This window comes from Uranotaenia lowii, chromosome 3 (assembly GCF_029784155.1).
Source record: "Uranotaenia lowii strain MFRU-FL chromosome 3, ASM2978415v1, whole genome shotgun sequence".
NCBI lineage: Eukaryota > Metazoa > Arthropoda > Insecta > Diptera > Culicidae > Uranotaenia > Uranotaenia lowii.
This window is the reverse complement of record NC_073693.1, coordinates 147897202-147910117: the sequence shown is the minus strand read 5'-3', so window position 1 is coordinate 147910117 and position 12916 is coordinate 147897202. Positions and strand designations below refer to the sequence as shown.

The following is a 12916-nucleotide window of genomic DNA, read 5'->3' as shown; positions in this document are numbered from 1 at the left end:
AACTCTACATTCAATAAGCTTCGAACATTTTGCTGACATTAGGAAGAGAGATACAGCTATTTTAGTAAAAGTTTGGAAAATTGATATTGCCTCACAAAATAAGTTGTAGGTAACTTTGTCAAATTATACATTTTCATGTGAAAGTTTCACGAAAAAAAAATTCAACTGTGAGAGAAATGGCATTCTGTCAAAGTCATTTATATTTTAACACAATTGTAGCTAAAGGTGAAAAATATAGATATTTTGATCACAGATAGAAGATAGAAATAAAATATGACATTTCTACCGGTGTGTTTATCAAGTGCACAAAAAGTCACTGTTAATTCCATCAAGTGAGCAACAAGGGGTTGAATCTTCTTGATTTTTTTTTTATGATTGTTGAACTTTTAGGCTACATTCACTGCAGAGAAAAACTTAATTCAACTACTGAACTGACTGAATTTTTTTTTACTATTTTATACTTTTAATATCAGTAGATTTAGGGGTAAAATAAATAGTTAGAAATTCCTCTAACACGGTTGGCCTTTTGAAAGCGGAATGTTATCATAGTTATTCTGTAGTATAGTTTTAAATTGATAACCCAATTAGAGAAGTAGCATTTAAAGTAGTGACATTAAATATTATGTAGTATTTTTTCCAACTTAGGAAAAATGTAATTAAACTGTTGGACGTGTTTTCTAATTTTATGATCGTTTTTTTTTCAATGTGGAACGTGTGTTATACCGTTTGAAAACTCAACACGATAAGCAAGTTTGTTCTATGGAATATCGTAAAGATAGGAATTGAACCATTCAACCTAACACAATCAGAGATAAATGTATAGCTATAAATCAGCGAAAGTACTTTTATGCAATCGAAGCACAAAATCATACAATGAGAAAAAGAAAAGTTTTATTAAAATTGGATCATGTAATTGGCAAAACAGTGCGAAATCAAAACTTAAATAATCAAAAAAAAAGCACAATTTCCTTATATGATTAAGTAATTTATGATTTAAATTATGGTTTATGTAAAAAGTTTTCACTTTGAATCAACTGTTTAAATTTTTTTTGTCTACGTTCTCTTTAGCATTTTTTTTTGTATTGGACTACTCAAGAAAAACCGCACACGCAAAACACGCAGAGCAAATTGATTAAATCTGGCCATTTTTACTTTTTCTTGTTTAATTGTAGGATCCCCGGTGTGGAAGCCTAGAGACATGATTAGTTTAGGTGATGCCCAGAGTTCTTCGTCGAGCGGTCGTAAAGATGATTCAAAGTAAAGTAAAACAAATTCTTCACTCTTTAAAACACATTTTTTAATCTTACAACATCAAGAGCTACAACAAAACATCAACATCAAGGTCAACAACAATTTCGAGCAAGTAAATTTTATTAGACATTGGTGGATAGAAGTACTACTTCAGCTAACGTTAACTTAACGATTCAATGTAGAGTTTTTTCAATGTAAAGTGTGGCGCCATTCTGTTTGCGGTTTGCCATTCCGATACACAGTCATTGCACCAGATGGATCAGTTTTTCTGGACGGTTGTCAAAATTGGCATCACTGGAAGGATATATCTTTTAAAATGCACAATCAAATGTTATGTATATGTCAATCACGGAAACAATCTGGTGAGATCCAGAACATCTCAAAAAAGTATTCTGTGTTTTCAATTTTCAGATAAAAATGAAATCTTGAAAGAGTAAGATAACGCATATTAATCTTCACCCTGCAAAGAAGTAGAATTTGTTTGTTTACTTTGGACCTCCCGAGAGGCCAGTTGGATTTACAAATGCAAGCCAAATAGCTTAACAAGACACGATCGTTAGTAGGATCATGGCAAGGCGAGTAAGCCTTGTATTAACTACTTTAAGCATCGTTTAATTTGGTGCAATCGTAGCCAAAACAGAGCTGGATCAAAACAAATGGACACTGATAGGACAACCAAGAGTGACGAAAACAAAAAAAAAAATCTCTGTCTCTAGCATACAATTATAAATGAAAATTATGTATGAGTATGGGTATTACTAGAAGAAAAAAAAACAAATGATTTTTGTATGAATAAAAAATGCAGAAAACATCTTATAGTGATAATTTCTAATTAACATAATACTAGTTAAGAAAGGCAAGTTTATTATTACAATTACTATACCGAAGTGATGATATATCTGCAAAGACATACACTAAAAAAAAAAAAAGAAAGAAGTTGTAGCAAGGTTCGTAATAGTGAATGTCAGTTTAAAAATATATTCTCAGAAATCAAACGATGGGAAATATTGTTTAGTTTACTTCGTAACTCTTATTCCTCTAAAATGAAACCAAACAAACAAATACAATATGAAAATTAACACTCCAGGAAAAAAGTTTAAATTACAGCTATATTAGCAGTAAACTAACTTTTACCGCTAATGTTAAGAAAATAGTATGAGAAAAAAAAATTAATCATATATCTCACCGTTTTTGATTGTGAAGATTGTCACCCTTTTAGTTGGACAATTACTAAGAAAAGATAATATAAGATACCTACCAGTTGAGAGAAATAAAAAAAAAATCACAAAACCTAGATAAAAGGGAATTGAATTTTATACACATAGAAATACACGATTGGATACACAATTAAATTTCTAGAGGGGCTCACTAGCAACGCCAAAGGTGGAGTAATTTATTTTATTTGGTTTCGAATCAAACGGTCTGTTTTTACCTTCTCTTCCCCTGATCCAATGATAAAACAGAAATTCGATAATCACTATCAATTAAACTAGTTAATTAACTATTTTTTCCGAAATTGGTTGACGAATTTTCTATAAACCTAGCGATTTTAGAAACAATTGAAAGTAAACATTAAGATTTAACTAACGGAAACATTACTAAAAATCAGCACGTATACCTTACATGGACTAAGCTCTCAAACGTCCTTTGTTTGAAATGGCTTACATTTCAAAATTTTATTTGAAATATGTAATAACTATCCAAACACTAGCTTCTTTGAAGTCTCATCTTTTTGTTTTTTAAGAAACAACCAAGCGCACGTTCTTCTGCACTCGGTAGCGTGAAGTGAATGAATCAATGGAAAGAAAGTAATAATACAAAACAAATACTTCAAAAAAGTTAAATTTAGACGGAAACCAAAATCTTGCAATCCTGCAGAGAAAATCATTCACTAGAGTTAAACAAATACGTATGTTTCCTTTAACACGAAAGTGAACCGAAATAAGTAACGAAACCAGACAATTGCACGCGTTCTTTCCCTCACAAAAATATTTATAAAAATAAACATACAACAACAAAAATACACACACATACAAAAACAAAAATTGACACACACTATTCAACATTTAATAACTTAACGACAAAAATAATAAAAAAAAAGTAAATGACAAGTACACAATCGATAAAGTTCCAAAGTACCCAAACCGATGTAGCCAGAAAAGACAGAGAGGGATGTTTAAACAAAGTACCAACATCTAAAACAGTCGTGAAAAATTGCAGCCCGCTGGTAAAAGTTAAATGAACATACGGAAAACGAAGCACAGTACGTACCGGATTAATGTAAACGCAGCAGCAATTCTCGCCGTATAGAAAACACGAACTTAAGCGTTTACCGTATACTTTGTTTCGACATCAATTTATCCCAACAAACAAAAATAAAAATTTCCAGAGCCAAAAATCTCCCAAAGTTAAATATTTAAACTGAAAAAGTGTTCCAAAGCTCAGAAAACTCACTGGATGAAGAAAATGGAGGTGATCGTTGATTGTTTTTATACTTTGCTTGTTTTAAAAACTGTCACAAGAAACTTTAAAAAATGATGAAAAGTTTTCTTATTTTATCCCTTTTTATTTTCTCTCATAACAATGTTATCATTTTTGAGGAATAGAACATTTCCTGATTGAAGTTTTTGTTTTTATCGGGCACTTGAAACTTAAATTAATCCAACGTTGGTCATATTTACAGATAATTTGACAACAAAACAATTTACAAATCTTACAAATGATCTTATAAGAAAATAAAAGAAAAACGAAAAAAAAAACTCAAAAAAAATTGTTACCCGATCAATAATCTACGGTTATCATAACACACATAAAACACAATGAACAAGTTTATATGCAACACATAAATTAACCATTATTAGATTCTGAGATTTACGACTAGAGCCGATCGGTGAAGATATTAAACATGGGAGATCCAAAAAAATTCTTTTCTAGCCAAATTGATTAAATATACATTTGAAAAATTAAACAAAAAACTTCACACGTATGCTTATCACAGGAACACTGAATACGAATTTAGTTTGATTTTCACTCGAAAAAAAAAACACTCACACATACACACCTATAAACACATAATGAATACCATCGGAAATCTCAAAAACCAAAAATAAAAGAGCTGCACTATAGGGCAGAATAATCCAGATTGGAATCTTTTCTAACCGATACGAAACAGTCGGGAGTAAAAAAACAATCCAGCAGCGTATGATGTTTGCCAAGAAAATAATCCTGCATGAAAACACAACAAACGATAGAGAAAGGACAACTACCTTAAAATTAATGAAAAAAAAGATAACAATACAAAGATAAACGACAAGAAATGTGCCAATTAAAATCGAAAGGTAGCGTTAAACAAATAAAATCCGAGAAGTTGATGTTATGAGATAAGACCGCGAGAAGTAGGCATTCGGACCGCGTATCTGCTCACCGATGGGTGAGCTAGAGTTGCATCCTCTCTAGGAAATCGAAGCGAAAAAAAAATCAAACAAGATAATATTACTAGAATTGACCCATCGGTAGTAGAAATAGAAATGTTTAAAGCGTGCAGCCCTGAGATCTAACGGAATAGGACATAGGACGGCACCCTAAAGAAGTTAAGTGTAATAGTCACAGATTTAACTCACATGTACGTGTTGATGATGGTTGATAGAGAATGGTTAAAAAAAAGTAACAGTCGAAGAAAACTTACAAATAGTGTTATATTAAACAACGGCAAAATGTGGAGAAGAAGCACATGAACGATTACGACTTCTGATAAGCTACAGCATAAGATTGATGATCCATGATGCAGATTATGGTTGAAGAAGAAATCTGATTCTCGTTTATTTGTTTTGTAACTTTTTGAGATGTCTAAGTATTCAATAAATAAAAAAATAATTATACACAAACACAGAAAGTAGAAGGTTCTTTCACGTTGGAAACTTTCCTCCCAATATCACATCCTTGTTCACAGTATGACCCACAATAAAATTTGTCACCAAGCTCTTCTTGATGTTAACATGATAAAAAAAACCATTTTAGTTATTCAGACAGGTAGAAACAATTTATCGATGTGTCCATCTTCGTTTTCAACTCCTCTCTTCAGGCGAGATCTGAATAAGAAGCATACCTTGGCAATATAAGCCTCTGACATTGAAGTCCACATCTCAGAGGTGGAAATCTTCAGAGAATCGAAACTTGGGTGAGAGGATCAACAAGCCTTTCCTTTAGTATACGCTAACTTCAAAATATCGAGGGGGCTAAACTCCGGACGGCTCGGAGGCTAAAGATCATTTGACTAAAACTTTATATTTTTCCCTAGCCAGGTTTGGTTCCGTTGCGATGTATGGCATGTGCTCTATCTTGTTGGAAAACAACATTTTCGGGTTTACCGAAGTTTGCCAGAACCCACTGAAGCACCTGATTCTTCAAAATGTTCATGTAGACTTCAGAATTGACTATTGTTTCAGCTTTTATGAAAACAAGAAGCATCTAAAATCCATTCGAATCAACCGCTCCAAACACCATGACTCCGGCGAGATACTTGGTAGTATACTTGAATTTCACATTCACATCCTTAGCCTTCATGGGTGAAATATTGATCCGTACGTGAATTGGACACCGGATCAATCGGAAAAAGTTTGTCGTCTGAGCGTCATCTTCAGCATGGACAGCAACGGCTTCGAGAGATCGAGTCGCGATGCTTTTATGGAATGTATTCGAAAAAAATGCAACCCTTTGTTTTTGTGAATAATTTTTAAATGCATTCATGGAAACTGATGAAATTTTCAACGATACTTGGTAGTATACTTGAATTTCACATTCACATCCTTAGCCTTCATGGGTGAAATATTGATCCGTACGTGAATTGGACACCGGATCAATCGGAAAAAGTTTGTCGTCTGAGCGTCATCTTCAGCATGGACAGCAACGGCTTCGAGAGATCGAGTCGCGATGCTTTTATGGAATGTATTCGAAAAAAATGCAACCCTTTGTTTTTGTGAATAATTTTTAAATGCATTCATGGAAACTGATGAAATTTTCAACGAAACTGCTTAGTATTGCAATGTTAACATGTGCAAATTTCTTTGACGTTCTGCTCAGTGGTTTTTGAGATGGCGTCCAATGAAGAAGTTTATCGACTTTAAGTTTTTGGCAGCACGTGCTCTATCTATAATGTTTACTCTGAACCACCTTTTTTCAAAATCAAGGCTGTTTTTGATTACGTTCTGTTTCCTGGAGCTTTACCTTAAAAATTACTCAAAATTTTTAATCTGGTCGAAGGTATGACGACTTTAGCCGTTTGTCCTCTTTCAGCACAAAAACAAATACTTGACTTATTATTACTCCACAACAGCTTTCGCGTAACGGCTTCTTAACAGTCTTCTTTGTACAATTGCGTTCAAAAAAGAATGAAATCTCGTGAAGTTGCGCCCACACTTCCAACTTTGACAAGCTGCCATTTCTCTCTCGGTTGATATTTTTTCATGAATATTTTGTATATTCTAGTTAATCTCTCCAATTAACACTCTACAAAATTTGAAGTTTTTGCAATAACGGGAAACAAAGATACAGCTATTTCCGTAAAAATGGGAAATTTGGAATTGCTTCACTAAATTTGCTGAATCTTTAACAATTTTGATTGAAAAATCTTGAAATTTTGTTTAAAGATGTAAAAATGATTGATTTTATACTAGGCCAAGTTTCGCCAAAATCGATGAACGTGATCAAAAATGGTGCCGGATAGAAAATGAAGTTCATTAACGCCCAGCAGACGATTTCATTCTTTTTTGGACGGATGTGTGTATGGAAAACATTGTACTCCATGTATTCTTGGTTTTTTCTTTCACAAAGAGAGGAACTTCATACTTGCGAAACTTGGCCTGGTATTAGATCAAACATTTTTGCATCTTTGAACTAAATTTCAAGATTTTTCAATCAAAATTGTCAATGAGACGGCAAATTTAGTGAAGCCATTCCAAATTTCCTTTCTTTACGGAAATAGCTGTATCTTTGTTTCGCGTCATTGTTAAGATTTCAAATTTTGTAGAGTGTTAGTTGGATAGTTGAACTAGATTGTGCGAAATATTCATGAAAAAATATCAACCGATTGAGAAATGGCAGCACCGACTAATTTGCCGCATCCACTGATCGTTAGCCTCCTCAAGTACTAGACATCAAATTTTTCCATTTTTTCTCCTTGATAATCTCCGGAACATCCAGGCAAGACTTGACAACTAAAAGATTGTGGCTGTTAAACAGCCAAAGATTTCTTTTGAAATTGATCAAAATAATTTCGCGATAGCGTTCCAAAATCTTTGAGCACGATTTGACCACCTTATTTTGCTTATTTAACCGGTGGGGAACTTTTTTACCTTGTAGACATGGAGCCAGGCCTGTTTTTTAGTCAGCTAGATGAATGCGTCAAGATAATTAGGCTATTTTTATGTCTTACTCTAGTGAAATTATCAGATTGCGAGGACATGATAAAAACCTCTCACATTCCTTAACTTTGCGAAATCAATCATCTTCACTTCTTAATAAAATTATAGCTCACTGTTAGATCCTCTAGGACTCCATAAACGATTTACTATATTATTATTTTTTCGAATAAATAGTTGATTTCCAACTGTTTATGGGTCTCCCATCAGGGCACTTTTGGATTTCCCTCTTACTTACTAAAAGTTCCCGCGCCGATCCTCCGGTGCATAGGGTCGTGGTAAAAGACCTCCATTGTTGACGATCCGGAGCCAGCGTCTTCACTTGGTCCCAGTCAAGATTCTTGTCGACAGTTCGGTTTTCGGCGGCTAGGCTTCGCCGCCACGAGTTTCTCGCCTCTCTGCAAATTTCGTGTGCCCAATCCATCTCCACTTGCGTTCCCGAATCTCGATTTCTAGCGCCCTTTGATGACACTGGAGATCCAATTGCCAGGCCACCAAGCGCGGATGATGTTCCGTAGGCAGCGATTCACAAAAACTTGCAGTTTTCGCGTCGTCACCGCATATGTGCACCAAGTTTCGCAAACGCAGATCGGGCCTTTATGATCCGGGTTTTGATGTCTTGCCTGGTACCAACATCAGGCGTAATCTACCTACCAAGATACTGGAACGGGGAACTGAAATGAAGGGAGAAAATACGTCAATGAACACACAAATTGTGTAGCCAATGATTGAACTTGTGGTAATTTGTGGCAATTTGTTAGAGAAAATAAGAAGGTTTGAGTTCAAATGAGAGAAACCAGTGCTAAGAGAGAGTGAAGATGTGCTAATTGATGCAAATTGTTGCAATTTGTGAAGCAGTTGTGGAATTTTGATCGTTATCTCTCCAAATGCAAAGCATTCTCTTTTGATTTCAATCCCTTGTACTGGAAGCACTCCACTTTCTCAACTTGTTGAACAGCTACCATGAAACTGGAGGGATTTCCTGTGTATTGATCTCCATCGACTTGGTCTTTTTGCCATTGACTTTGAGACCTCACCTCACTTTCGGTGATGTCGTCGAGTTTGCTCTACATATCCGGTTGTGTTTGGGCAAGCAAAACAATATCGTCTGCCAGGTCGAGGTTGATCAGCTGCTCCATTGTTGATGGATTCCACGGCAATCCTTGGTTCAGTGCACAGTCGATCAATCCAGTCAGAATGTCATCCATTACGATTAGAAAAAGTAGCGATGGTAAGATACATCCCTGTCTCACTTCAGCAGTTACCGGGATTGGTTCGGACAAGACACCGTCGTGCAAGACCTTGCACGAAAATGCCTCGTACTGTGTTTCGATGAGATTGACTAGTTTCACTGGAACTCCTCGTCGCCTTAGAGCCGCCCAGATGTTTTCATGGTTATGTCGGTCGAATGCTTTTTCGAAATCAACGAACACCAGCAGAAGGGAGTCTTGGAATTCGTTGATTTGTTCCTAACTGATTCGTAGCATTGTAATGTGTTCCACACCAGATCGTCCGTATCGGAATCCAGCTTTTTGTCGTCGGAGTGTAGCGTCGATTTTCTCCTGGATCCTGTTCAGGATCACTTCGTTCAGGAGTACTTTGAGGGTTGTACAGATCAACGTTATGCCTCGCCAGTTACCGCACTCTGTTATGTAGGTCTCCTTTCTTCGGGACCTTTACTAGTTAGGATACCCTGAATCCAGTCGGCCGGGAATGTTGCAGTATCCCAAATGTCAGCGAAAAGGGGGTGCAACATTTGTGCTGAAAAGGCAGGGTCGGCTTTCAGCATTTCAGCAGGGATGCAATCGATCCCAGGTACTTTGTTGGGTTTCATGTTTTTGATTGTCGCTTTAATTTCAGCCAGCGAGGGCGCTTCCGAGTTGACACCATTTATGCGGCTTACTGTTGACGCTTCGAGGTGCGGGTTCTGTTGGTCATCGCTATTCGTGACTCGGAAGAGTTGTTCAAAGTGCTCAGTCCATTGTTTGAGCTGACCTGCTCGGTCTTTTTTCGGCATTCTTGCATTAGTCCTTGCACCACTGAGGCGGCGAGAAATATCATAAAGTAATCGGATATCTCCATTGGCGGCGGCTCTTTCTCCCTCTTCTGCTAGGGAGTTTGTCCAGGCTCTTTTGTCTCGTCTACAAGCTCGTTTAACTGCATTTTCCAGCTCCGCATAACGTAAGCGAGCGGCTGCTTTGGCTGACCCGGTACATGCCTGCTCAATTCCGACTTTCGCCTTTCTCCGATCATCGACCATCCTCCAAGTTTCATCCGACATCCATTCACTTCTTCTTCCACAAACTTTACCGAGAGTACCATGGCTCGTCGTGACAAAGGCATTCTTGATTCCACACCACTGTTCTTCGACTGTTCCGTCTGTCGGCAATTCCGAGGCTCGGGATTTCAACTGTTCAACGTATGCCCTTTTCATCTCTGGATTCTCCAAAAGGCGGACGTTGTATCGACACTCGACACCCGACTTTCTCCTCGCGCCGTAGGACACGCGTAACTCTTAGTCGTATCTCACCAAGGACGAAGTGATGGTCAGATGTAATGTAAGCAACAAAAAACTGAATTCAAATCTTTGTTAACTATTAGTGAAACCTTTTAGAGGAACGTAAGTTCATTAAGGTTTCTTTCTTTATATCCATCATCAAATAAAATCTAAGTCTTGTTAAAAAAATGTCTGCGTTTCGTTCGTTTTGGACATCAAGAAGGCTCCTTCTCCATTTGGCTGATGCAGATGTGGTCTCATGCAAGCTTCCGATATTCGCTCAGGATAGCTGATCTCTGAACGCTGTTTCCAAAGCTCTCTCAGGTAGTGAGAAGAACCGCCTTCAATTACTATGTGAGCAGAGAACATGTTGCGCTACACTTATTCCTGTATTATCGGAGAGCATACGTTGCTTGTCTTGTTCGCGGCGGAGTGGAATTCTATCTCGTCAACACCCATTGGAAGTTCGCTAACAAGATAATTCCCCGTTCCTTGTATAGCTGCAGAACAAAACGACAGGGGGGAAATTTTAGTTTGTCGCACTCGCTTGCGATAGGTTCGTAGCATTTATCAGCAGTGACAAACTCGGCTCTGAGTTGGATCACATGGATCGCTCGTACCTACGTTTATCACATACGTCGGGCGGTGGCAGAATAATGTATAACATAAACTAAAATCAAAATATCTCGAAAACGCGTGGATATTTTTGAGTCATGTTTTGACAAAAAATATTCTAAGAATTAAAAGGAACTTACTTATGACATTTTCGTTACTATTTGTTCCGCAAAGTGTGAGAAACTGGTGAGGATATTGAAAAAAATGCTTAATTAGTTATCATTATTTCTAAGAAAAAAAGTTATTTTCCATCGAATGGTTTGAGGATTCAAACAACTTTTAAATCTTAATCGGACACAAACATTATCCTACACTTAATGAACATTTTATATTAATTTTTATTAGTTTCGTTATTCACAATTTATTCTCAGTTTGATGCATTGTTGATAATGGTAAGTTATCTTAGAAGGAGTTAATTTAAGTTGCGGGCTTGCGAGGAACTCGAAGCTTTCTTCAGTGTTTTTTTTTCAGTTTTTCAGAGTGACATTCAATCATTTTCAATACTTTTGATAAAGTGTACAAAAAATACTGCAGACCCCGTTCGATTTTGGCAACATTCGATTTTGGCACATGTGCTAAAATTTTTTAGAAGCGACAACAGTTTTTAGAAGCGACATTACCATTTAGTTTCCTCTATAACAGAACCAATATAATTTAGACAAACACCGAAAATACGTTTTAACGTTCAGAAATGGAGACATAATACAATAACAAAATCAAAAAAAATTAAGTACTCAAACATTACAAAAAGATGAAAAATTAAAAAAATAAATCAAAAATAAATACAAACAATAGACTAAAAATGACAAAATCTACTTAAAAATGATGAAAAATGACAAAAACAGTAAAAATGACAAAAAAACAATGATTATAAACAAAAAAAATAGTGCAAAATGTATCGAAAAATGGTCGGAAATTGACTTAAAATAACGTGATTGATAAAAAATCATAAATTTGTAAAAAAAAGAAAAAAAACCTCAGAAAAAAAATCGTTCAATTTTAATAACACAAAATGTTTGTGCATGTTGCCAAAAACGAACGGGATCTGCACTTCCAAATTTAGATTCCTGATCAGATTTCCAATACCAGCACAGATTTTTTTGCTGCGATTATAGTCGTTTTACCATCTTTATGGCATTCGCGACTTTACTGCACAGAATTGAACTTTCTTTCAGAGCCCTCAATCGTTAATTTAATAGCATTTTAATTTAAAGGTTTTTTTTTTATTCAATCTGAATTATTTTTTTTAATTTTCAATACAACTTGCAAATCTGAATTAAAATATGAAGTCCAAATGATGAACATAATCATAATCATAATCACTAAATAATTATCCACCTTTCCCTGAAGAAAAAAATTATGGAAATTTTTTTGAATGAAATACAAAACCAAATTTGGATAACGATTTCGAAACACCATTTAATTTCTATTTTCTATTGACGATGTGAATAGAATACCAAGAATACTAAACTAGATACGGAATTTGAAATATGAAAACAGAAATACAATTTCCATTTTGATAATAGGGATCCTCTGAAATGAGTTTAATCTGATTTCAAATTCAATATTCAGATATGAATTTTTATCATTTTTAAAATTTGTAGCAGGATTCGGAAGCTTACCCCCATTCTGAGGATTCGGATTAGATTTCGGGGTTTTTTTTTCATCAGCTTTGACTCAGGATTGTCACTCTTGTATAACCTCATTCAATTATCAAAATTCAATAAATAATAATTAAACTTGTTTTGTTTAGAGTAAAGTATCCGCTCACTTTTCCTAGACCCTCATGGGAGAGGGAGGGGGGTATAAAGCCAACCCCCCCTTCCTCCCATTCCACGGCAATGCCCAAAATGACAAATTCCCAAAATCAAACCCCAGAATTAACTATTCACCAGAACATTTTTTCCAGAAGGCATCATTTATCATTTTATTTAAAAAAATACATTGCATAACCAAATATCTGGGGTGAGTTTTAATTTTCAAATTTAACATCAAAGCAAAATTTATTTCTATTCAACCATGAAAAGTGCAGAAAAGTAGTTATTTGGATGGGAAATGTATATTTTTCAGTCAAATAAATTCGACTGGAACGATACCACCAAGAAGCAAGCTAATGTTTTCCATTAAGTAAAAACAA

At 35.5% G+C, this 12916-nt stretch overlaps 1 protein-coding gene across 10 annotated transcripts in view; it reads left to right on the top strand.

Moving 5' to 3' along the window:
• The window catches only part of LOC129750787 (protein still life, isoform SIF type 1-like), a 597153-nt gene extending 592010 nt beyond the window's left edge, over positions 1-5143 (top strand). For all 10 annotated transcript variants that reach the window (XM_055745852.1, XM_055745850.1, XM_055745854.1 and 7 more), the window contains one exon: positions 1173-5143. In XM_055745852.1, the coding sequence (XP_055601827.1) occupies positions 1173-1261 (89 nt within the window). In that variant the 3' untranslated portion in view covers positions 1262-5143. The remainder of the gene's footprint in view (positions 1-1172) is intronic.
• The last annotated feature ends 7773 nt before the right edge of the window (positions 5144-12916 follow it).